Source organism: Brachyhypopomus gauderio, unplaced genomic scaffold (assembly GCF_052324685.1).
Source record: "Brachyhypopomus gauderio isolate BG-103 unplaced genomic scaffold, BGAUD_0.2 sc118, whole genome shotgun sequence".
NCBI classification, from domain to species: domain Eukaryota; kingdom Metazoa; phylum Chordata; class Actinopteri; order Gymnotiformes; family Hypopomidae; genus Brachyhypopomus; species Brachyhypopomus gauderio.
Genome location: NW_027506939.1, coordinates 389,249 through 415,001, shown reverse-complemented (window position 1 = coordinate 415,001; position 25,753 = coordinate 389,249). Strand labels below are relative to the sequence as shown.

General features: G+C 47.1%; 3 protein-coding genes across 7 annotated transcripts in view; 1 reads left to right on the top strand and 2 right to left on the bottom strand.

The window, feature by feature from the left end:
* Window positions 1-204: 204 nt before the first annotated feature.
* On the bottom strand, window positions 205-13,941 carry rspry1 (ring finger and SPRY domain containing 1). The gene is made up of 16 exons (XM_076993634.1): window positions 13,217-13,941; window positions 11,651-11,739; window positions 10,917-11,431; window positions 9,392-9,444; window positions 6,333-6,445; window positions 5,362-5,488; window positions 4,333-4,391; window positions 4,121-4,187; window positions 3,898-4,029; window positions 2,879-2,994; window positions 2,642-2,785; window positions 2,384-2,495; window positions 2,079-2,181; window positions 1,837-1,989; window positions 1,603-1,707; window positions 205-1,367 (listed from the first exon to the last, which is right to left on the bottom strand). The coding sequence occupies exons 3-16, from the start codon at window positions 11,276-11,278 to the stop codon at window positions 1,271-1,273; spliced, it is 1,743 nt and encodes a 580-aa protein (XP_076849749.1). The 5' UTR covers window positions 11,279-11,431; window positions 11,651-11,739; window positions 13,217-13,941; the 3' UTR covers window positions 205-1,270.
* Window positions 13,942-13,973: 32 nt separating this feature from the next.
* On the top strand, window positions 13,974-19,621 carry psme3ip1 (proteasome activator subunit 3 interacting protein 1). Of its 5 annotated transcripts, none has more exons than XM_076993637.1 (8): window positions 13,974-14,058; window positions 15,236-15,305; window positions 15,409-15,531; window positions 15,676-15,774; window positions 16,446-16,568; window positions 17,895-18,030; window positions 18,389-18,471; window positions 18,758-19,202. In XM_076993637.1, the coding sequence occupies exons 3-8, from the start codon at window positions 15,417-15,419 to the stop codon at window positions 18,979-18,981; spliced, it is 780 nt and encodes a 259-aa protein (XP_076849752.1). In that variant the 5' UTR covers window positions 13,974-14,058; window positions 15,236-15,305; window positions 15,409-15,416; the 3' UTR covers window positions 18,982-19,202. The 5 variants fall into 5 exon arrangements, with proteins under 5 accessions (XP_076849752.1, XP_076849753.1, XP_076849754.1 ...); XM_076993638.1 differs by lacking the exon at window positions 13,974-14,058 and adding an exon at window positions 14,065-14,619; XM_076993639.1 differs by lacking the exon at window positions 13,974-14,058 and adding an exon at window positions 14,966-15,038.
* A 139-nt stretch (window positions 19,622-19,760) lies between these two features.
* cpne2 (copine II) overlaps window positions 19,761-25,753 on the bottom strand; it is a 25,137-nt gene continuing 19,144 nt past the window's right edge. Inside the window, exons 15-16 of the mRNA XM_076993635.1 lie at window positions 21,047-21,283; window positions 19,761-20,360 (exon numbers count right to left, since the gene is read on the bottom strand). Coding sequence (XP_076849750.1) covers window positions 20,253-20,360; window positions 21,047-21,283 — 345 coding nt within the window. The 3' untranslated portion in view covers window positions 19,761-20,252. The remainder of the gene's footprint in view (window positions 20,361-21,046; window positions 21,284-25,753) is intronic.

Here is a 25,753-nt window from a genome sequence, read left to right as displayed (position 1 = left end):
TTTCTTTCGGTCCCATGTGTCCCTTCATATTCCTAGGTTTTGTATACTATTTTTTGTCAAACCAGTTCAGGTTTTCACCTAAAGATTTCTAAAATGTAAGCTATACGTTCCTTTCGTGTAGTGCATTGGGATGCATCCCAAGTTCGGGTCGTATTTGAGGAGCTTAAATGAAAATCTAAGTAAATAATTGACAGCAAAGCATCATTCAACACATAAAACATACTTTTATTACAAACATCACAGTTCAGAAAAGAAAGATTCTGAATTCAGTCACACCCTTATCTTTGGGAGCTCTTCGGATTCACTCAAACATTGGCCACTTTAGAAAGTTCACATTTTAATCTAAAAATCCAAGTGGCAGATATGTGCATCTTTCTTGAGAAATAATCTGGGTAAGCATGAGAAATAATTTTGGTAAGCAATACAAATAACTGAATGGCTGGGTTGAGACTAATGAACACCACTGCAACCTGAACATTCTGTGACTGCAGGTTAAAGTTTATCCTCTGCAGGTGTATGCATTGTTTACCATTCTACACTAAAGAGGACTTTCATTGTGCTCTATGAAAATCTGTTTAATAGCACTGTACTCCACGACTTCCATCCTACTGAGAATGCAAGGGAATCAACCCACAATTATTTCAAGTACAGCAGAGACAGGATGAATGATATGGAAAAACTGTGAGGATTAAATTTGTCTCATACAAAGTCAGGCATTTGCATCATCATCAACGAGAAAACGTTGGTTATGGAACAGCTACCCTTGTTCAACCTCAGTTTCATTTTCTAAAACAAGGAGATTCACAGATACATGTAACACGTCTGAACACAGAGATATGTATTCAACCACTGCTCAGTGCACATATGGAGTGTCCAAGGCAGATAATTTGTATACACAATGCATGTACTGTTCATCATGCATTCTGTTGGCATCTTTCTGGGCTCTCAGAGGCATTTATAACCTCCCCAGTCTGGCTCCATATCTCGTGTTCTGACCAGAGAATGCCTTCCGATAGTTCACATGGTCCTCGTTAGAGATGAACATTTTTCTCTCATCCTTTCTTCCTTCATTCCTCTCCCTCTTCGTCTCTCTTTCCCCCTCTCTCTGAAATAAACATTCCATTTCTCTTTCCTCGCACCATTCAGTGCTGCAGCTTCCAATCCTAAAACAGCATCGTAGTTCTATTGGTCAGGCTGGCTCTCTTGGACAGAACTGGATGGGACAGAGGGTGTGGGGGACCATCCATGTCTTGGCCTTCGGGGGTTCGTGTCAGGACACGTGAGAAATGAGTCTCACTCGTGTCTGAATGTCCTGACGGCACAACGGACACGTCTCCAACTGTAAGGCACACTCCATACATATCCCACTTCAGACAGGACACACCAACACATACGCACAGATCTATCAATGGTATCGCTAAAACTGGTGAAGATAAAACAAGATTGGAAACATCAAGTGCTAAGCAAATGCTGTTGAAGATATGTCTGTTGAAGATATGTCCTCACTTGTGAATTATACCTGGTACGGTCTCAATGCAGTGCAGTGAGGTATTATTCAGATACACACCAATAACGGTGATGCACAATAGGTGATCTCTGTACCTGTGTGCACAGGGCCTCAGTTCTGTGTCTGCAATCTGGTCACAACAGAGGGTGCAGCAGTTGTCTCTGATGCTAACCTGCTTCAGAAGGGCTAGCCGTCGATGTCTGAGAGTCACAGCATTTAAATGCAGGAGAGAAAAAACAAGAACGCATCAATTAAAGGGGCAATGGGAAACCCCTGCCAGCAATTCACCTTCCCACAACAGCCACGCTTCGACGCAGGACTGAAAGTACCTGGGTAGAATGATCTTCTCGTCAGAGGCTAGAGAAGCGAACTCGTTGAAGGTGCTAAACTTGACTGATGGCGGGTGGCGGAAGGGCTTGTCCCCAAAGTTGAACTCGCACTGTTGGTAGGACATAAAACTGGCCGCCGCAAAGAAGCCAGACCTGAAGGAGAGGAGGGGGAGGCTTGAGAGTCTGACTCTGAATGTGTGGATCAGCAGAACTCATGCACACAGTGACACTCAGCTGCTTACGTGGCAGAGGAGAACACCTGCTTCTCAGGAGGGAGTTGGTGTCCATTCAGGTAGAAAACCATCTGCTTCTTGCTAAGATCCAGCAGGAATCCTATGGTATCTCCTGTAGAGAAAAGAACACGCCCTCAAACTGACAACTGTTTCTACAGCATTAAACATTCTATACCGTAAAGCATTGAAACAAAGCCTCTTTAACATTTAAATACAGCTGTGGTTGCTGTTGGGAAGCCAGTTTCTAATAAGCATTAGTGAAAGTGTAAGACTCCAGGTTGGGTTCATGTGTGAGGCAGTGCCGTGGTCCTGACCTTCCTTCCAGCAGGGGTGAGAGTGGGCTTTACTGCGCGCGTTGTACCAAATCAGCTGCCTGCAGCCGTCGTATGCACATGAGTACTCGTCATCCCCTATCCCATAGCCCTCCTATTACACACACACACACACACACACACACACACACACACACACACACACACACACACACACACACACACACACACACGTGACTTCATCTTGCGTGTGCCGAACTGTCCCTCACAATCAGTTGGGTTGACAAAGGAATGACATACGTGGTTGAGGAACTTGCTGTCCTTCGTGGCCCAGCCGATCTGCATCACCCCAGACGTGATGACCGTGACCTCGTAGTACCAAACCCCTGAGTCCACACAGAAGGTGCAGCGCACGCTCTCGAAGGAGGACGCGTCACACCGGGCCTGGACACCATGCAGGCACACGTGAACACTTGTGAACACATATGTCAAAACTCTACTTAGAACTACAACTCCCAGAACCTCCCAGTGCCTCACCTCCAGTCCACTGGGAGAAATCTTCAGATATTCACTGACGTCATTGCTATTGAGCATGGCGTTGATGTTGTGAAGGTTGACCTTCTCATAAGTGAACGGACGAGCCTCTTTCAGAACTAGGGAAACAGGAAGTTAGCAGATTCAGTTGTTGCTGGCTCACAAACCCTACACACATTAGACAGTGCGTGCGCTGAACAAGCACTTTCATAACCTGCATAACCGGGGTTATGAAATGTGACCGATGAGCGCGGCAACAGGAGAATCTCTCCAGCCGACAGAGGTATCTTATGCTACAATCCACCCAAAGGTCGCCAAACTCAACGGTTGATGATTCACCTTACAGCAGCGGACGTGGAGTTTTCTTTTGCTGAATCTGAGCATCACAGAATCCGAGACACCCAGGTTGGCTTCAGATATTCAACCCCAGCGTGAAGCGTGTAGAGTGGATCTCGTTTCATTTTTGTGCGTGTGGTAACACGGCTTGAACAAGTGCCGCTGTATTCTGCATCCCCCCCCCCCACCGCTCAACAAATTTCGTTCGCAACCTCACACCTCACAACCCCCCGGTAGATATTTCCGACTCGCAAGCTGAAAACTTGTGGGCACCCCTGTTGTATACCATTCACACCACACTGTGTATATATATGTGTGTGTGTGTGTGTGTGTGTAACTGGCCTTTCAGATCAGGCAGGGCAGCATCATGGAAGACACCCTGCATGGCTCTCAGACTACAGGCACTGACCACATGACATTGTGCTTCATTTTCCTCATCACTCAAAGGCACAGATGTGTACAAACAGCAGGTTAACATGTGGCTCTATTAATATAAATGAAAACACCCTTCAGCTAAAGCTAGCATGTCGCAAACTTCAGAAGACTTTTTCTGACTTATTGTCCTTGAATGTAGAGGCAAGAGAAAAACAATAAATAATAAACAATGATAAAAAATTTGCCTCCACCCGACAAGACCATGTATCTAAGAATAACTGAGAAGTGTATGAACAGGCAGGTGTACTCACAGAGGTTATCCAGGCTCCACTGTGCACAGAACCCAACCTGGCGTTTGAGATAGTCTGTGTGATCTGCCCAGGACTCCAGGACAGCTAAACGATCGCTGATGCAGGACTCCGCAACAGTCAGCTTGTTCTCACCTGACATCACGAGAACAGTTAGCCACAACCACTGTTCGAGCTTAAAGTTTAAAAAGTACTGAGGATGCAAAGACACAGATGAGAGACTTACTGGTCTGAGAAAACTTTTCAAGGGCGATAAGAGCGAAGAGCATTACAGTAGGGTGGGCCTCGGCGCCCTGGGAGAGTGAGGAGAACATAGTGAGATGATCTCAACAGCTCAGCACACAGGACAAGCTCAGTTCAAAAGAGAATTACAGGACACGTAAATGTTATGGAGACATTCTGTGGTGTTGAATCATTAGTGAGGTGCCCATCTCTCACCAGGCTCTCCAGTAAGTATTCCAGGGTTCCTGGGCTGAGGAGTGCGATGCTAGCTGGACCTGAGAGGATCAGGGGTAGGACATAAATGTCTTAGTTCTCATTTAACTCTGGTGGAGCTGAGTGACACAAGCACAGTCCCTGACATTTAACACTGACACTATCAGACAGCAAGAGAAGGACAGAGATCAATTGGAGGATGTGTGTGTGTGTGTGTGTGTGTGTGTGTGTGTGTGTGTGAGTGTGTGTGTGTGCGCGCGTGTGTGTGTGTGTGTGTGTGAGAGTGCGTGTGCGTGTGTGTGCGTGTGTGAGTGTGCGTGTGTGAGTGTGCGTGTGAGAGTGCGTGTGTGTGAGTGCGTGTGTGTGAGTGTGTGTGTGTGTGAGTGTGTGTGAGTGTGCGTGTGTGTGTGAGAGTGCGTGTGTGTGTGTGAGAGTGCGTGTGTGTGTGTGAGAGTGCGTGTGTGTGTGTGCGTGTGCGTGTGTGTGTGAGAGTGCGTGTGTGTGTGAGAGTGCGTGTGTGTGAGAGTGCGTGTGTGTGAGTGCGTGTGTGTGAGTGCGTGTGTGTGTGTTCAAAAAGCTCAGCAGATCTGCCAGGACATGTGTCCTGGTCTCAGGGGGCGGCAGCGTGCAGGTCAGAGCCAGTGCACACACAGCACTTCCACTGCACCACATCTGAGGCTGCAGCAGGACACAGTAAACCATCAGACACCACCCGCCCTGCTTGGACATGGATACACACACACTCACGTACTCGCGTACACAGACACACACACACACACACACACACACACACACACACACACACACACACGTACGCACAAACTCTCTCTCACACACACAGACACACACTCGCACACACAGACACACACAAACTCTCTTTCTCACACACATACACACACACGTACGCACACACACGCACAAACTCTCTCTCTCACACACACACGCACACACAAACTCTCTCTCTCACACACACACACACACACACACACACACAGAGTTGTGTAGGCGTAGACGTGTTGGAGAGCAGCTCACCGGCGAGTTTCTCTGCGAGGCAGCCCAGCACTGCGGCAGTGTTGCGGTGTTTGGCGGGGACGAGTGCGTCCTGACGGGCAACGGCACCGCTCAGATTCAGCATGTCCGACAGCTTCTGGAGAGCGTCCTGCCGGTAGGCATTGTAGACACACACTAGTTAAAGGATACTATGATCATCAGAACAGCAAAACGATTATTACTACACACCAACGACTCCACGTTGTCAGTGTCCCGTGTTGTTCTAAACACAAGCGATTTCCATCTTAAACGTGGCCTCAACTGGCTTTGCTCTATCCTCAGGAGACCGAATGAGACCCCGTGGGTATGAAGGATGGCATCCTCTACTTAACCCCCCCACTTCAGTCCCGGTCGTGTGTGCTGGGTCACTCCTACAGAACTGGGCTCCACTGAGCTCCTCCATCCTGTGGCACTGTGTGATACTTTGAAAAGACACAGCAGGTGGCCTCACAAGACTGCAGCAGTATGTGGAAGGTCTCGCTAGCAGACTGCAGCACTGACTTAAAGACTGGGGGAAATTCGAGCAAAACACCAAAAATTTAATTTAAAAGCTGAACATTTGGGTTCTCAGCTGTGGTACAGCATCTAAAAACACAAAACACAGTTGTGCTAGTCTGTGTTAACGGAGGCTGCTCAGCCAGCTACATGCAGACTCCTCAAAAACTCCCAAATGTAAAAGCTCAGAACTGGAAAACATGTAGAAGTTTCTTTCTAATTTTGAATTGTTCATATTTAAACCAGTCTGAGCTACAAACCTATACAAAGGTTTATATGATCCGAGAGGCCAGATCTTGTTACTTCGTGTTTAATTTATAACATCACTTATGTTTATAGTTAACATTACCTTCTGTGTTCAAAGGGATGAACCATGCCATGGGGTCAGTCTCCAAGGCCTACATTAAGTCTAAGATCTAGGGGTGTGTGGTGTGTGTTTGTGAAGGCTTTGTAGTCACTTTGGTGGGTAGAGGGCACTCATCCAGGAGCAGGGTGATCACAGCCGGGCCCAGCGGGTCACCCAGAGGAATCACACGGATCAGAGACTGCACCACCTCTAACCAGCCGTCATCTACACAAAGAAACACAATCTTTATGACTCACTCCACTGGCAACACACTCACCCTTTGTCTACGAGTTTGCTCATGTGTTTTTTATATGCGTCATTATAACCAAAAATAAAATCAGAATTGTTAAAACAGTTTAACTATTTAAACTTTTGCTTCTGGTCCTCTCCAAAGCACAGCCTTCATCAGTTAGTCTAGCCACCCCTGCATCATGTGCTGACTCAAGACGCACACACAGACAGATGCCTATTAGAGCATTTTTGTTTTACAATTATTTATTTGCCCCAGTTGGGGCATTTTTAGGAAGTGATTATATTTTTGCTGCTCAAGCTGGTGTAGCACATATTCATTCCTCCTCCACACGGCTGTGAGCAACCAGTTGACTCCACCAAAGCCAGGCTACGTCAGCCCCAAAAGCGACAGATGCATGTATAAATAAAGTCAACAGAAACAGAAACCCTGGCAACTGGGCGGAGACGGAGAGAGAGAAAGAGACAGAGACAGAGAGAGAGAGGCAGTACTGGCAAGAAGAATGTGGTTGTGAAAACTAACTCAGCACCTGCCAAATTCTGCTACCAAAGAAGATCCTAGGAGTGTCTAAGAACCAGGCCGATTCAGAGCTCCACAACAGCCAAGACTGCTTTGGGCTCGGCGCAGAAGCACAGTTAGAACGAGCACAGATGTTTAACAAGAAATCAAAATGTTGCTTTTGTTGTTGGTATGATTAATAGAAAATCTGCACATTAAAATAAACAAGCACATGGTTCAGATGACCAGCACACACACACACCCACACACACACAAACACACACACACGGCATGAAAATGGGTCAGGGGTTAAAAAGGTGAGAAGACCGGTGGGGGGTTGACGGGTGACGGCACGGGGGATACGACGATTACCATTACGTCCTATTTTTTTGTCACCGTTAACTACACAGGGTTGATGCTAACTTAATAGGCCTATCTATCTACCCATTTTTCACAAGAGCTTGTGGCTAGCTCTGAGTGTTCAACGCAAGCGGTAGCGAATGGCAGTAACTTTGTTTTACCGCAAAATATGAAAATGATTGAAACCATTACTAACCCAATTAAATCCACTGGGAAATGTACGATCTGGTAAATGTAGTGGTAAACGTACGATCTGGTAAATGTAGTGGTAAACGTACGATCTGGTAAATGTAGTGGTAAACGTACGATCTGGTAAATGTAGTGGTAAATGTACGATCTGGTAAATGTAGTGGTAAACGTACGATCTGGTAAATGTAGTGGTAAACGTACGATCTGGTAAATGTAGTGGTAAATGTACCCTCTTCTGCCTTGTCCCCGGCGTAGATAGCACTAGGTCCTGCTTCTCGTCCCGCTTAGCAATAAATGAATAACGTGAATGAAAAACGTTTGTATGCAAGTTGGCCTCTATGATGGTTCTGGGCGGAAATTACTGTGTCATTGACATTGCCTATTTCAGAAGTGCTCAGTTTGCTTATTAAGTCAATATAATATATATATATATATATATATATATATATATATATATATATATATATATATATATATATATATATATATATATATATATTAGGGGTGGGCATAGATTAATTTTTTTATCTAGATTAATCTCACTGAAATCTTGAATAATCTAGATTAAAATGGCTCATATGCGTGCTACCCAAGTAATGACTAAAAGTCAGTTTTTGAGATAGGGTTTCTTAATACAGAGGGTGCATTAGACCAGGGGCTTATCTCCTGTTTCCAAAATGCATCAATGACTGCTTGAGGAAGCTGTTCTACTTTGACACTTGAAGAAAAAAAACAACATGCTTAATAAAATGTAGGCTACACTTTATTCAGTTAAACATGAATTTGTAAGCCTACATACTGTACATTAAAAGGGGTTGATAACATGTTTATTCAGCTAAACATGATATTTGAAATGTAAGCCAACATTTAGTACATTTAACCTCCCGGACGTAATTTGGGGGCGGGACGGGGACATATCCCCCCCCCCCCCCCCCCCCCCCCCCCCCCCACTTTTTCAAAAGCCGGTTTTGGTCCTCTGCAGTTTTAATGGTTAAAAAAAAAATATTTCAATAGCGACGAATCTAGCACTAGGACCATGTAGAAAACGACCGCTCCGAGCTCCGCTCCGGTAACACTTTACGCTCCTAAAAATGAATTTTCCATGAAGCAAACCTGGCGACTTCGTGGCTGCATCCATGTAAACACACGTACGATTTGTAATTCACAGGTTTGAAAACTGGTTCTCGCCCCTACTGTGCAATTTGGTTAGAAATACAGCCGAGCTAAACTATCAAGTTGAAAGTCATCATAGTTTGTTTACCCATTTTGAACCAGTTCCCAACCCAACTTTAAGAATAGATTAACGGCGATAATTTTTATATCGCCCGATAAGAGTATCAAATTAACGAACGCCGTTAACGCCCCACCACTAATATATATATATAAATATAAATAAAATAAAATCTCACGAACCCCCCCCCCCCCCAAAAAAAAATCCTCTACACGATTCGCGTAGGTCACCCTTTTCAACTTCAGAACGGCGACAGATTTTCATGCCTGCACACGCACACACACGCACACACGCACGCACGCACGCACGCACACACGCACGCACGCACGCACGCACACAATTGTGCAGCTGAGCAACAAAGATTTTGTTTAGCACCCAAAACACAATCTAACATTGTCATGACACTGGCATCAAAGTGCAGGGCTGACATCAGAGACAACAGCCTCTCCCTCCAAACACCGCGTTGGTTTCCGCGGCGTCCATGTCTCGGGTGCCCAATTACGGCCTAATTACTTAATTGAGGGTTGGAGAAGTCGGGCCGACCCAGACTAGACTGCAGCGCGGACCGAACACATCACACACACGCCAGTCTGGGTGAGAATGTGACAATGTAGGAAAGCCCCACTGCAGTGTTTTAACTCACCGGTTTCAGCCATCTCGTGTAAGGTGATCATGGAGTACGGGGGCTCCTGGTCACTAAAACACACACACACACACACACACACACACACACACACACACACACACACACACACACACACACACACACACACACAGCGTCACAATCTTTCCACAAAGATAACACTAAACAAAGCATATGAGACCCTAATGATAAAACCCAGCATGCACAGGGCAGGATGACTGATGTCTACTGGAGAACAGGCCCGGGCCAACGGAGCGCCGCTGCTCTGCTCTGCTGGGTTTGGCTAAAGAAGTCGTCATCCATCTCTGCGAGTGCCAGTAAATCTGCCGAGCCCCTCTCACGGGTCGCCCTGGAGCACGAGAGCGCCGTCTCACTGACCCCGGGAGGCACGAGAAGGTCTGCTCCACAGCACCCAGCATTAGTGATCTGTTTACATGACACGTCGCATCAGAGCTGCACGTAGCGAGGGCCATGTGTTCGTAACACTGTCTAGACAAATCGTGCTTAAAGAGCAGAGAGACAACGTAGGGACATTGAGACGGAGAGCAAGAGTGCAAGAGGGAGAGGGAGGGAGAAAAGGAGAGAGAGACTAATCCCCAAAGGCTCCAGTGCTAGCGATTCTGGCTCCCCAGTAATAACAGTGTAATGATAATTATGGGATGTGGGGACAAAGCTGGCTAATTCACAGGCAGTAGATACAACCAAACACTCATTCCTCCATTAAAAGCTCAGACTCCTAGCCACAGTATGGGCTTCACACAGAGCCTGCTGGAGACAGCAAAGACTCAAGACAAAGTGCTTGTGTTCAGCATCGGTAGGTGTGCATATGTGAACTTGTCATGGAAAAGCTACAGGAAGATCACTCAAACAGGTAACCGTTACTCAGGAAGTAGCACCGAGTCCGAAATCTGCTCTGTGGAGAAGTTAACAGGTTTATGGCTTCATTGACAGAGCAATCCTAACAGGCTAAAATGAGGGTTCTCCATTCAGATGATCACCCACGACTGGACGTGTATGTGGGCAGGTGCTCGCCCGTGTAGGTTGCCCACGGGGGAAGGTGAGAGAACATACAGACAGAGTGTGCAGACACGACGCCAGGGCTTCAAACCAACACCAGGAGCTGCTCACGCTGCCTCCTCCTCTTGGCTACAGTACGAAATTAATATTAAAAATTAAGCTGCGTGAATAAATGAATAAATAACGCCTTCCTCACTGAAGGCTGCAGGAGTGTCTCCACAGTCTCCATCCAATGAGCCCAGGAACTAAAATGTGCTTTGTTCCAATTAAAGGCACCATCAGAGAAAGCTGCATGTTTAGAGATCGTATCCTGAGCATCCCCACAATGTTTCTGATGACTTGGTTTGGGTCATATTAGTTTCATCGTACCAGGGAATTGAACTGAAGTCACTGACAGACACTGAAGGTGCAGTGAAGCCATGATTGGAAATATGCAAATGATACCCTCCTTGCCCCGCCCACCTCCAAAAAAAAAAAAAAAAAAAAAAAAAAACTAGAAATCACTCACTTGTCAACAAGAGTTCTGATGACAGCCAGCGTGTCCAACACCAGACCGTCCACATTTTGTTTTTTCCTTCGGGGCTCGTGCGGGCCCCGCCCTCGTCTAGGCGGGCGGACCGGATCCCTTGGCCGACTGCTCCGGGCTTCCTGGGGCTCAGAGGCAGAGTTGTCTGCTCGCCTAACCTGCCTGCGAGGCGCCGTTCCCTCCTCCAAATCGCTGTCCTCCCTGCACACACAACTGTTCCCCATGGCCCCACTGCCTGCAAGGCTTGGCCGGAACTGTACAGACCGCAACTGGTCTACGGTCAGGCGTAGAACCCACACAAGGCTCCTGCTGACACAGAATGCTATCCAGGTGGCTACTATCATATCATTTGAAGGAATAAGAGAGGCGTCTCAGGATGGGCCGCATGTGAATGTCAGTCATGGTGCTACTGAAGCTTCCCAGCACCGGAGCAGAGAGAAGCCACAGATTTAGCACTGCAGTCAGCAAGCATCCTACTCCAGAGGAGCACTTCACTCCTACAAGGAGAAAAACAGTGTCAACAGAGCCCGCATCAGGGAGGACAAACGAGTAAAAGGTAAAACTTTCCACGGATCATTGTAGTTCAGCCGACAATAACGGTAAACATTTTGCCCAGCGTGTGTTTATTTATTATTTAGGCTTTAGTTTAAAAATTCCAAGACCATTTCTAATAACTCAACAGCATCTTGCAGTGAAAGTGCCTATCGACGCATTACCTTCTGCAGTTTTTACAGATGCACGCTTGAATACATTAGTGTAGTGAGTCGTGGAGATGGGTCCTTTAATTGATGGTGTGGTGTGACACCTGTGGGGAATTAGAGAGAGAGAAAGACTGATAAAAGAGCAGGGTGTTTCGAGAAAGGGACATCGTCTGTCTGGTTCTGAGCTACTAAGAGCCTGAGAGGCGTGTAAAAAGTGCGGGAGGGTGCATTCGCTGCGGTTAGAGTAGCCAGTGGTGAAGATGGGCAGTTAGCTGGGCTTAGCTGCTCAAGGTGGCCATTTGTGTTGGTCGCCTGATCACAATGGGTGATCCGGTGAGTGGTTTGAACGATCCTTTGTTTTGGGGTGGTTCGATTTTCCTTTAAGAGAGTGCAGTGACAGATTTGTTTGTAGTGGTGATGGTTTTTTGGGTGTGGGTGCTTTTAATCGACTCCTGGTAAAGGCATGTGGTGATTGTCTATCCTTCTTTAAATCTTAAAGTTAAATAAAGCTAACTTGATCAACCTCCTCCTGTGCTGGTGTGAGTGGTTGTTCAAAGCCTCTGAACTGAACTGGACCGTACCGGGTAAACAAAGGCGGCGGCAGCATTACGCTACCTAGTGAACATAACGGTTTATTACATTAATAACGGTTTATTACATTAGTAACGGTTTAATACACTAGTAACCGTTTATTACATTAGTAACGGTTTATTACATTAGTAACGGTTTATTACATTAGTAACGGTTTATTACATTAGTAACGGTATCATAGCATCTGATATTAGAGTCTAATTATTCATGGCAGCAGAATTCAGTCCAACGTTTGTAAATATCAAAAGACGTATATTTATCAAGGAAAAAAAATACGTGACACCAAGTTCTCCAGCAACATAAAAATGCTCAACATAAAAATACTTTAGACAGTTTAAGGCGAATTAACCAGTTACCACACACCTCCCTCCTTCGCCCATCGTAGCTATCGCACCAGCTAACGCAGTTATAACTACTACCTGAACTGACGTGTCAGGTCGCCCAACATTTTTTAAAGAACACAATATTTATACGCGTAAACAACTGATAAAGACATTGATAAAGACATGCAAGGAGGAATAAAACAGCGAGATAATAAAACACAAAGACATAGAGATAAACACATAAAAGTTGGTTCGCTATCCTCGATGACAGATGCGCGTCGCGAGCGCCCCAGCGTTAGCATCGCGGCTAGCTGTGATGATGTTAGCTACGGCGCCTCAGCACGGAGACCACCGCGGCCAACGTCTCACTTCAGGCTGGATAAACCTCCCCAAACGTGACCCACACTGTGTCTTATAAAGCAGGACCTTCGGGAAAACCGCGTCCACACACGACTCTACACGTTAGACACCCACGTAAAACATGTCCGAGCGCGTACGTCTCCGTTCACGTTAGCTTGCGGGCTAACGTGTTAGATATCAGCTGTGTCTAGGGAGGCTAACACCAGCTAACGTTAGTGAGAGAAATGACAACATTTCCACAGCGGGGTGGGGATGAAAGCACAGCGGGGTGGGAATAAGACGAAGATGTGGGTGAAACGACACGTACCTGCTAATGTTGAGGAAACAGGTGTGAGTGCGGCTGTGGCGGTCAGCTCGGCCTAACACCGCCGATACAGGAAGTGTGTTCGCCCGCTAACGTTGAGCTAAACCCAGCTTAAAACACACCTAGCTACAGGTGGAGAGGCGATACCAAACACTAGTTACACATATATAGCGATGACCAGTCGCTGGTTTGCTGATATATTAGATCTTCGCCTGAAAACGCCCGAAACGCGCTCGAAACCGCCGGAGCTCCTCCTGAAGAACCGTGAGATGTTTCTGTCATGAACCGAGTGGGTCCGTGTAGATCAGCCACACCGTGAGGGCAGCACATCACTCATGACCCTCCCAGCGACTTGGACAATAAACTTATTTCTGTGTTACTGCCTGACGCAGCATGTGGCGCTTCCAGCAGAAATCCACATTACAGGAGAGTCCCCACATCTAGTGTGTGTTCCTTTAAATCGCGCTTATATGGATTACACCACTAGATGAGCAGCAAACCTGCACCGCGATATTTATCACGGGCTCGTTAGTTTCCATTCTGGTTATATCCAACTTAAAGTGCTGATTTCCTCTTTTCTTTCATTATTCCTTTAAGGGTGGAAAACAAAGTGTAATTGTGTAATAAAAAACGAATGGTCGAGGAAGCACGAGAATAAGCAGTTTCTCGCAAATTATGTACGAACACACTAAGCACTTAATCTTAATTTCCTCAAATGTTAAATGGTGAAACTCGTCCCGTTTTGAAATACGTTTCCCGTAAATTCACACTTGTGTTGGTCGGAACTACGCTTGACTGGCACGCGAACGACACGGACAGATTTTACAGTGGCACGAGAGTGGACGGTAAATAGCACCTATTTTCATCACAGTTTTCTTTGCACGATCTTCTTCGGTGGACTTCTAAGTTTTATACAACACGTTTAAGAACAGCTTAGACTGCATGTAATCTGTTCTGCGAATGCGGGTCATTCCTCAATAGACTATTAATAGACTGTTCCTTAATAGACTCAAAATGATATCTGCAGGTAGCTAGCCAACTGCTAGCATGTGCTGATGGCGAATGCAGTGTGGCTACCTAGCAGACTAAAGCCCAGGACACGAGAGAGTGATCGATCACACACGTGTGACAGCACAGCACTAGGACTAGGACTAGTCAACGTCGTACGGTTTGCTGTGTGTGCACGCATTATAGTAACCTGCTAGCTAGTTGGATAGTGTCTCCAGCTCCAGACTACATATGGTGATTTAGCTTTGGTTGCTAGCTAGTGAAGATGTGGGCTGTGTGCTGTCTAGCTAGTCGTGTTGCACTTTTTGAGCAGCAGAAGACTGAATGTTAGACTGTTGCTGTCTAAATGCAGACCACTGCACTCATCTCGGTAGTGTCTTCCACTTCTAAGGCTTTTGGTACGTGAATTGCTGCGGAATATTTTTAGGCATCCGTATTGACAACGGGCATTCAGTTCAGTTCATATCAGATACTGAACAATTTAATGACGGTTTTTAGCTTAATGTTTTATTGATGTTTTTGTTTACTTAGTATACCGTTTACAAGTATACTTGACCGTGTTTACGTAGGGGCGCAACAGTCTAGGTGGCCTATCCAAACTCTCATATAACTATTCCAGCAGGCCATATTTCGTTTAGACTAAATTAAGGGGTTGTCTCTATGGATTTGTGTTTGAATAGGTATAACATGTAATGTATATTTTCCCTTTCTTAAAGATAAAATGTCAGTCACATAAACGTGTTCTCTCACTTGTCACTGAAATCACCGGGAAATTTACAGTACCGACAACAACCACGAGAGGGCGCGATCCACCCAGGTTTCGAATTATTCGAACGAAATCTCATTGATCTCTAGAGTCAGAGGCAAATTGCCTTTAAAGCGTGTTACCTTGCATACAGTTTTCAAGTCACCATTGAACTTTATTTGAGCAGCATTCTTTAGATATGAATGATTACAGAGATTACAGCGTCCTTCTCTCAGTATGCAATGCAACCCCTCAATCTTTTTTTTCAGTTCTGCACTTGTTACCAATGACTCCGTGAACTGGATTGGGTGTTCCACCTGATAAAGCAGACACAGTGAGGTATGTTTTGATGGATCAAGGCTGTTCTACAGTGCTTTTAGGAGGTCAGTGATGATTTGCAGTGTTCACATGTTTTGAAGACCTACGTGTGTTTTTATGGAAGGGGTTGCCATGGCGGATGGCGTGGACCTCAGCCGGAAATTTGTTTCCGAATCGGAGTTGGAAGAGAGGAGGAAGAAACGACAGGAGGAATGGGAGAAGGTCAGAAAGCCAGATGACCCTGAAGGTGAGGAGCCCTGGAACGCTGAACCCGAAACCGTGATCTTAAATTCAAGTGTGTTGGAAAGTGTCTTAGACATTACTTCTCTGAGATATATTGGTGTGTGTGTGTGTGTGTGTGTGTGTGTGTGTGTGTGTGTGTGTGTTAAAGAGGTCCCAGAGGAGGAGTACGACTCCCGATCCCTCTTTGAGAGGCTACAGGAGCAGAAGGATAAGAAGCAGGAGGAGTTTGAGGAACAATTCAAATTTAGTAAGAACTTCCTCCCTTAATTCCCTCTTATGGAATTATCCAGATGCCATTTAGGTTACACTCACCAGGTCTGTATCTGATCCATGTAGGCTCTGTGTGAGGCTCTGTGTGTGTGTGTGTGTGTGTGTGTGTGTGTGTCCTGACCATCTCTCACCTCTCTCAGGATCAGGGGTAGGACATAAATGTCAGAGTCTGTGCATGCACCACTCAGCTCCACCAGAGTTAAATGAGAAATGAGACATTTAACACTGACACTACCAGACAGCAAGAGAAGGACAGAGATCCCTTGGAGAGAGAGAGAGAGAGAGAGAGAGAGAGAGAGAGTGTGTGTGTGTGTGTGTGTGTGTGTGTGTGTGAGGGAGAGGAAGATAAAGTGTGTGAGGATTTCAGGGCTGTGAGTGGACAGATGGGAGTGGTGTATTATCAGTTGGAGCGGGGCTGACGGGAGCCTGGCACACACTCTAAGCAGCTCCGCTACTTCTCCGTATCCCAGGAGACGAACCCATCGTCAGTCTCCCTGGCGACCAGCGGCTTCTTTTCACACGCTCGGTGCTGAGTTAATTCGAGGGCAGGCTGCTCGCTCGGCGCGGTAACCGCCGAGCCGGAGGTTCTCTCACATGTTCATGTGTCGGTATGGACAAGCCGACCTAGCTTCTGCTGTGTGTCCACAGAGAACATGGTTAGAGGACTGGACGAAGACGAGACCAGCTTTCTGGACGAGGTGTCACGGCAACAGTCTCTCGTTGAAAAGCAGAGGAGAGATGAGGAGCGACAGGAGATCAAGGAATATAGGATATCCTTCCAAACACACACACACACACACACACACAGGTTTGGAAGACGTGCTAGGGATCAGGGTCCTCTTTCCACTCGCTCTTTTGTCTTCATTAATCTGAGGCTGGAGACGCAGCTGGCGGGTCGGAGGAAGTCCTCCTGCACCTTGTTAGTGTTCAGACCCGTTAGATGGCAGCTGTAGGGGTCCGCACATACGCGGGCCCAGCTCTGCTTCTGAGACTTGGCCAGGACCGCCTGACCATACAGGCTGGGTCTGATTAGCCCCCTCTCTGTCTTCATATTGTGCTGTAGTCCCATTTATTTGTGTGTAACGTATCAGTAGCTCCCGTTACATAAAAAGCATTTGATTTGCTAATTGGTTAAATTGGTGCATTTAGTAAACTAAGCACACAAGTGAAATGTACTTGTGTGTGGTCTACATCTTCTGTCTGGCCTTGTTGGTTAAATTAAGCCCGATAAAAAAAGAGTCACGTTTCCAGGGCGATGTTCACACCTACTTGACGCATCGGCATTGTTTTGTCACCGCGTCAGCTCGTCTGTGGTTTGACGGCTCGGGGCCGTGTCCCGCTGTGTTGGTACAGTGGGGGAGACTTCACCAGCCCACAGCCACCGTACTGATGTTCAGTACCCGCCTCTTAATGTACGAAAAGCTTCCTAAGATATAAAATGGTGATTTGGAAACCAAGGTCCTAAGCACGTTCTGTAGGCATCGTAGGCACCGTGAGGCGAACGGTACGATCTTCGAGAGCAGAAACACGCTTTTTATCTCTGCTGCCAAGCAGGTATGCATGTGCATTGGATGATGGAGGATGCGTTGTCGTGGCAACGGAGCCCTCGGGTGGGCTTGCGAGAAGGATGCGGTGCGTAATGGTGTCGCTGGGAGCTCTGGAGTTCTCCTGGGTGAAAGGCAGCAGCGTGGCCTGATTTCACCGGCTCAGCCGAGCTTTAAGTGTGCCACATTTCCAGGACGAGAGCTCGTCTGGGGAGTTGGGTTGGATTTCCATGGTAGAACAGGTTCAGAAGGTGTCTGCTTTTTGGTTACTGCTTCATTGTTTGCCTGTGTCTCACAGGACCGTTATCCTGCCACGCTGGCAGTATGCCTTCTGTGACTTGTGTGTAGCAGATCACTACTCTGGGGGAGACTTCATGACAGGAGCAGGCTTCAGCAACTAAAGTAAATCTCACCTGTTTGCCTGAACTCACCAAATCCAAAAGTGCTGTTGAGATTTCACGGTCGTCTAGGAGAAAGCCCGACGCGTGTGTGCGGTGTCTTGTGCCGCGGCCCCGTCTGGGTGGTGTGCCCTCCTTAACTGCTGGGCCTCACAGCGCCCTGAAGAAGCTGGCAGCTGGGGAGACCCAGAAGAAGGAGCCGGAGAAGCGGGCTGGACCCAGACCCCCCGAGCAGAAGACCAGCCACCTGTCCCAGGCACACCTGCTGGCCGGGGCGGTGAAGCGGCGCAGGTGAGCAGCTGACCCACGGGTCTGGGTTTGTGCATGGAACACTGTGATCTTTTGCCTTCGTATGTACCGTAAGAACCGGAGAGCTGGCCTGTGGGGGACACGCCCACCAGGCTGTCATCACGTTTTAATATGATAATGATGGAGGAGAGCGTGGCAGTCACATAAAAGCCACTTAGCATTAACCTTTTTATTTTAACAGGCCTGATTCATTCCGTTCTGATTTCCATGACTCACGCTGACTGTGGCCGCCTCGGAGCAGTCACCCAGCGCTGAGGGGTGGGGCTTGAAGTGGGTTGGGGCGGGGCTTAAAGTGGGAAGGGGCAGATCTTTCACTGTCATTCTCACCTACCTCACACAGCTCCTCTCAGTCCTCCGAGAGCAGTAAGAAGCAGAAGGGGGAGGAGCCAGCAGCCAGCGCAACAGGAGACGGCTGTCAGGCAGGTGGGCAGGGGAGGGGTGGAGCCTGTGACTAATCTGCCTCACTTTATATTGCAGCGTCCAGAGTTCATATAAGATTCAAGAAATGGTAACGTAACTGATATGACAATACTCTGTGGTCCTTTCGTTACTTTCATATTAAAATCTAGCTTTAATATTGAAACTTGCTCTTCAGGCTAAGTTAAAGGTGCAGTTGTAGAGTTATTAAACCCACCTTGTGACATGACTTTGATTATTGCTGCCCATGGCCACGCCTGCTGTGATTTTGAGTGCACCTTGATGTGCTCAGAACAGGAGGCGGGTGAGCTGGAAGAAGTGTCCGAGGCGGGCGTGACCCAGGCGGGCGTGACCCGGGCTAGCATGCTGCACCTGCCTTCCGCCGCCGTGTGTGTGGGGATCCTGCCAGGGCTCGGGGCCTACTCGGGCAGCAGCGACTCAGAGTCCAGCAGTGACAGTGAAGGTAGTGTGGGCCGGGCCGGCTCTCCTATAAAACGCCACGGGCTCTTCAGATAGAACCAGTGGGCCATGTCTCATGCCTCGTCCCTGCACTCTTAACCACTCCAGTGCTCCTCTCTATTTACCCAACACTAGTCCTTGACAATAAAGTGCAGTCATTCGGTGTGTCTTAGGTTCATGCTGTTTGCAAATGCCGCAGGTTTTGTGTATGGTTTGGAGCTTTTTAAGAAGTGCTTGACACCTGCCTGAATGCTAATTAAAGGCTTCTTTAACAGTAACTGCTATTGTGGTCATTGATTTGTTCTGCATTCAAACGTGACCCCTCCCCCATCCTCCCCATATTACGTTCTATACAGTTTAAACCCATGGCACCTAAACCTGATGACCCTGCCCAGGCCCGTGGCTTCAGCCGTGCTATTGGCCGAGGGGACGGTGACTGACGTCTGTGGATCAAAGAGAAGACTACTAAATGTCTCATCAATAATATATCTCTAATGCCATCCTAAGAGAGAGCAGACTTGTGTGAGCAGTGCTGGCTGGAAGACCTGGGAAAATGTCTTGGTTTACTTTTGGATGGTTGTTTTTTTTTTGTTTTGTTTTGTTTGTTTTAAGTAATGCAATGCTGGAATTTTTATGAACCATTCCCAATAAGGTTAGGAAACCGTTATGGGACATTAAATCAAATGGAAAAGAAAAGCTGTTTGTTTTCTTTTTGTTTCTTTTTTTACCCTTTGTTCTGGTTCATTTGCGCTACACTAAGTGCACAGTGTTCAGCACCGCATCACCCCTTACCATGACATTAACACAGGCGCCCTGATTAAAAGACTCTGACACTAGACAGTTGTACAGGATGTGGTATCCAGTCACACGTGTCACTACTAAGCAACACTTCGACTGAAATTTATTGACCTGAGTACAAGAACAGAAAAGACCAAACCGTATGAAAGCCAAACACACCACCACCGTGACCATGATACTATACGATTAACACAAATTACACAGCACTACAGAAAAGATACACGAAACTTCTGCTAATATCATCTCTTTAAAACACAGAACATAAGTATAAAGTTACATTCAGTCAGTGGTCCTCTTCTGTTCCGTTACAGGAGTGGGTTAGTGTCTGACGCACACACACACACACAAAAAAAAGACCTTACACTGCATCTTGATAAAGTGGCATATTTAAACCAATAAATAAAAAACACTTAATTAAAAACAATTATTTATAGAAAAAAAACATGCGCTTTGTCCATTAATTTTTTTTTCTTCTTGTAAACAGTAAAGTAGATTTTGGCAACATGCACTGAGCTCCGGGACGCGTCCATTCACTCCTGCACCGTGTTGCTAGGACACAGGTTCCTCTGTTTGAAGTACTGTGTGACCTGTTGAGGCAGCTCGGCCAATACTGATTTGGCTAAAGTTTCCTTGGGAGCCTGTAAGACAGCAAAAGACACAGTGTAGTCAAAATGTACGACCGATACGACGCCGGGCCTCGTTGGTGAAACGAGCAGGCCAGGTTTATACTTGAAAAAAAGCATCGTTTCCGAGAACACTGTAAAGAATGTGACGCGTCAAGCATCAACTCTTCCGCCGCTCTCGCGGGTTCGCGCGCAGTGCGCGGACGCGAACTGAGCCTCGCTCGGCTAAGCGGTAAACGTGCGCGGGCGCTCACGCGCTAAAATGACTTTAAATGAGCTGCGAATAATGCCAGAGGGAAGGGCGCGGGCGCTCCCTCCTGCTGCCGAGTAAGTCACGTGGCCCCCCAGAACCCCCCAACTCCCACTCGAGAGCTCTGTTTACGTGCGCGCTCTGGAACTGGAGCTGCTCCAAGATAACAAGCAACAAACTACGCACCGGCTTTGTAGCACCAGCAGTATCGATTAAATGAGTAAACCGACACCTCGAGGTCAAATTGAGCAGCTTGATATTGACAGCGCACTGACCCTTAACCAAACCGAGAAAAAATAATGCAGGTCTTTAAAGAGCTGCTTCCCCAAACATGATCTTACATAACGGACCTGGAGATGGGAGAGATAACGCAGCTGTGCCCGGATAAGGCGGCAGTGTAAAAACAGCCACAGACCGACTGCACTGTGACGGAGAAGTAGCTAGTACTCACATTGCGGAAGTCCCTGAAGGGAACGAACTGCACGATGTCTCTGACGGCCTCCTCCCCCGTGTAGGACCTGAGGACGCTGATGTCCCCGTCTAGGAACTCCATGGCTGCGAAGTCTGCGTTTCCCACACCGATGATGATGATGGACATGGGCAGCTTGGCGGCCTGCACGATGGCGTGGCGAGTCTCGTCCATGTCGCTGATCACGCCGTCCGTGATGATCAGCAGTGTGAAGTACTGCTGCAGAGGGACACACAGCCAAAGTCCCGGGGGAGTCAGAGGTCCACCCTGCCTGGTCACCATGGCAGCAGTTTAGCCACAGATTTGGTTATCACTTATGACATGTGTTTCATTGAGCGACACTCCAGAGCTGAAGTTCTGACAAGGTGCAGATATATGAATGCATCCGCACCTGAGGCTTTGTTTGTTTATGCTTCTCTCTTATGGCTTTTGAACGTGTATACTTTTAACATTCAACATTTATCAACCCTTTAGTGGCATGTCTTCTCCATTTAGATCATACGTCTTACAGGACAAAGGCTAGCAGAGTACGGTCAGTCTTACAGGACGAATGCTAGTACACATGCTACCGTGTGAAGCCTCTTCATCTGTATCTTTTCAAACTGTGTGTACAGCCCAGCAGCTTAGCACGCTCAGACGACAGCTAAACACTCAACTAAGCCGTCATGCAACCCAAATACCTGCAATGTTGCATAGCAACACCAGAGAGATGGGCACCAGTCATCCTTCCCTTCAAATGAGAAGGCAGGCAGGGACACAGGCTACACAGGGCACAGCTGAGATACAAGCTTCAAGTGTGGGTACGAGATGCATCTCTCCAGTACCAAACTGTGTTTTAATTAACATGCCCTGGTAGGGTAAGTTCAAAGTTCACAAGACAATAATGACTTTTTAAAAACATTGACAGAAAATTTGGAATAAATTAAATGAAATCCGGTATCGTAATTTGGTTTAGGATTAAATAATGTGGGGAGGTGCCGGCGAGAAGACTAAGTGTGGGAATTTACACCATCAGATTTGCCTCCTCCATCAGTTTCATAGCAGCGCTTCCTTGACACCAGCGTTCAGCACAGAGCCAGGTCTCTGGTCAGCGGGCCTGCAGAATGAGGCCGTCCTCCAGGCCTACAAGTGCTGCTGCTCCACGGACATGCTGCCTTACTTCATCAGGGTCCCGGGGAACCGAAATGCCAACGACCCCAAGATGCAGCCCTGCTGCACTCCTGCCTACGCCGACTCGGTTACTTCGAATTTCAGCAGCATACTGGGTCACACGGTGACGACCCAGAGTTCATTCCAACACGGAGTGAGCTTCAGCAGTCTTACGTGGATATCTGTTACAGTGTGACCTAAATGAGTTATTAGCGCAGGGTTATGGTTGTTCTGCTCTGTAGAGAACAAGCACTCAGAACGCCTCCCAGTCCAGCTCTTCTCATGCTGAAGGCATAATGCAATCGGTCATTCTTCCTCCAAAAATACGACTCACTACATACACAGATCACGGCTCATGCGTTTAATCTAAAGTACCACACGCACAGATCACATCTGATGTATTTAATCTAAAGGCCAAAAGCATGACTCCATGATTACATGAGCGATCATTTCTTTTTTCAGCCCTTTATCTTCGGTCTCACAACATTTTATTTTAAGCGGTCTTCATGGAAGACCTTGATGAGGAGGAGGACAGCATGGATGTGGTCATGTGGGAGGAGCGGGGCCCAAGGCCATGACCCCCTGCCCTGAGAGCATGATGAATGCTGGGAGGTGGTGAGCTACAGTTCCTGTATGCACTGAGTCTCCCAGGAGAGAACAGAAACAGACAAGCTGCTTTATTACTACTAACACACACACACACACACACGAACTACAGCATGAACAAAAAATGGCATCGTGACAGACGGCGAGCCAGTCAGGCATGTAGCATATGTATACGCACACACACACACACACACACACACACACACATCTTGACATGGGCAAGAACACTAATGCTACACTCATGAAGTCATACGAACTGACAGCTGACACAGAAAAAATTGTTCAGAGCACACACATACTCTAAACTGCACTCTGCCACACACACACACACGCTCCCCCCCCCCCCCCCCCCTCCCCCCACACACACACACACACACACACACAGCTACTAACTGCTGGGCTCCAGTCATCTCTGTTTTCCCAACCATCATCTCCTCCCACACGAACCGAGTCTCTCAGATATCCTCCAGCGTCTCCCCTCTCACCCCAGACTGTGTGCCCTCTGAAGGGCCACCAGCCCAGACTTGTGTACCACAGCAGCCCCCTGGCCCCTGCTGAGCTCTCTGTGAAGTCCAGGCCTTTAATGTACAAACAGGCGGCATCATTAGGATCTCATTATCCTGATTATCACACCACATACACACTAAGGAAAGCAGAACATATGGATTTGTGCGGTCCAAGGTCCAGTAAGTCACAGTTCAGCAGTAAGGTCCTGTACTAAACACAACATGCTGTGTCTGAGGAGTTGCTATACTACACACAAAATGAAGTTACTACACACATGTGATGTTAACTTACCTGAAAGAGTTACTGTGTAATCCAGAAATAATTAATTATTACTTTACAAGGAAGGGAACTCCTCCCACTTAAAGCCATGCTTACAAGAAAAGAGCCTTAGAGGCAGATATATTCATGGCTAAAAAACAGATACTCAGGAGCATCTTAACCTACTCAGGAAAAATGATAAATATATTACAGTGTAATCATCCAAAATATCAAGTAATGGCAGTACATATAAAAGCCATCTTCTGTCCTGATCAGCTCTTTAGTATGGAAACAATTGCACCACTACATACCTGGTAGAGCATAATCAATTTCTCTCTCTCTCTCTCTCTCTCTCTCTCACCCCCCCTCCATTTTTATCCCTTGGGGGCGACAGGGTACAATTATGGACAAAAAGCACCCTGTGTCTCTTTGAAGAAGGTTAAATAATAACTATTATGTCTTCCTACCAGGCAAATGTTTTAGTTTTAGGGAGTGTGGTGACTAAAGCTGTAGCAGAGTGCGCACTGTGTGTACAGACATCGAAGCTTCAGGCCCAACTGGACAGGAACACCTATTTCCCTACCTACACCAGCCCCCACCAAGGCCCCGCCCACCCAGGCTCCACCCACCCTGGCTCCACCCACTACCTGATTTTCACACAATGCTTTATTCACGCATTATAATGTTTCCAATGGCACTGTAGTGGTTTAGGGTGAATTGGCCTACAGTATTTGTGTTAGCCAGTGATCTCTTCATAGTTGTCCAGCCCCTCACTCTACCTGTCTATCTCTCCTTATCTCTCTCTCTCTCTCTCTCTCTCTCTCTCCTCCTTTCTCTCGCTGCCTTGCTATCGTGGTGCTGGCTAGCAGACAAAGCAGACCTGAGGTCATTAATACCCATGAACAACAGAGGGGGAAAGAGAGAGAACATTTGCTCACTGAATCAGACTCTATAAATAGCTTTAATTGAAAAGGGATTTTAATGGCTGCTCTCTGCTACACCAATAATAAAGAGCAGGAGGTACTGTGAACAGCATGTCTGCTCAAAGCACCTCTGCACACTTTCAACTCACAACCAGAGGCACATTTTGTGGTTTTTTTTTTTTTTTTTTAACGAAGCAATTAGGCACAGGCGAGGGTCAGCTCCTGCACGCGTGCACACACGTGCATGCATAATCCGTAGTGTACCACTGGATGATTGGCTTCTGAATAAACATGAATCTATTTGCATATGCACAAAAGTCTTGAGCTATTAGGTGTGGGGTGCGTATCAGGGTAACTCAATCACAGGCAAGAGACACTTGAAGAGGCAAGAACAAAAACAAGAACTCTCACAGGATGCTGTTAATGAAATAGAGATCCAGCTCGTGTGTAATGGTGCTCTACCTGAACGCCATGCGTTACGATGAACTGCTCCAGAGGTCTTTATGAGAACACAGGGGGCTTCTGATTGGACACACACAGCAGTCTGTAATTGGACAGTCGCTACTGTTTTGTTTTTTCTTGTCCGTTTGAGCTCTGTACTGTGGCACATTCAGTTTGAAATAAAACACTGCATCTAAAGCGCTCAACAATCAACTGAAAGGGGACGGACTACATTATAAATGGTGCCTCCCACACGGCTGACCTAATACACACCTTCATAACCTCAAATTAGTGTCGACAGTCTGTACCTCAGTCAGTTCCATTTCAAATGATCTGTAGCACAGTGTAAACACCTACTTATGGATGGCAATCAAAATGCATGACACCACAATTTCAGATCAGAAATGACACCAGGGAGGCAGAAGTGTGAAGTACAGCTGTGGAAGGACAAAACCTCAGATTGCAGGCCAAAGCACAGACTTCTCTTCGGAGAACAGTGTTGTGGTAACTGCAGGCATTAGCAAAGACCACACTACCAGCTTCTGCTCAAACAGAAGCTGACTGTATGTGAATTTGCTCAGTGCCCACACTGAAAGCCTACAGCCAGCTGACCACTGGAAGGGTCACGGTTCCCCACACCCACAGAAGTGACGGGGCTCTCTACACCCACAGAGGTGACGGGGCTCTCTACACCCACAGAGGTGACGGGGCTCTCTACACCCACAGAGGTGACGGGGCTCTCTACACCCACAGAGGTGACGGGGCTCTCTACACCCACAGAAGTGACGGAGCTCTCTACACCCAC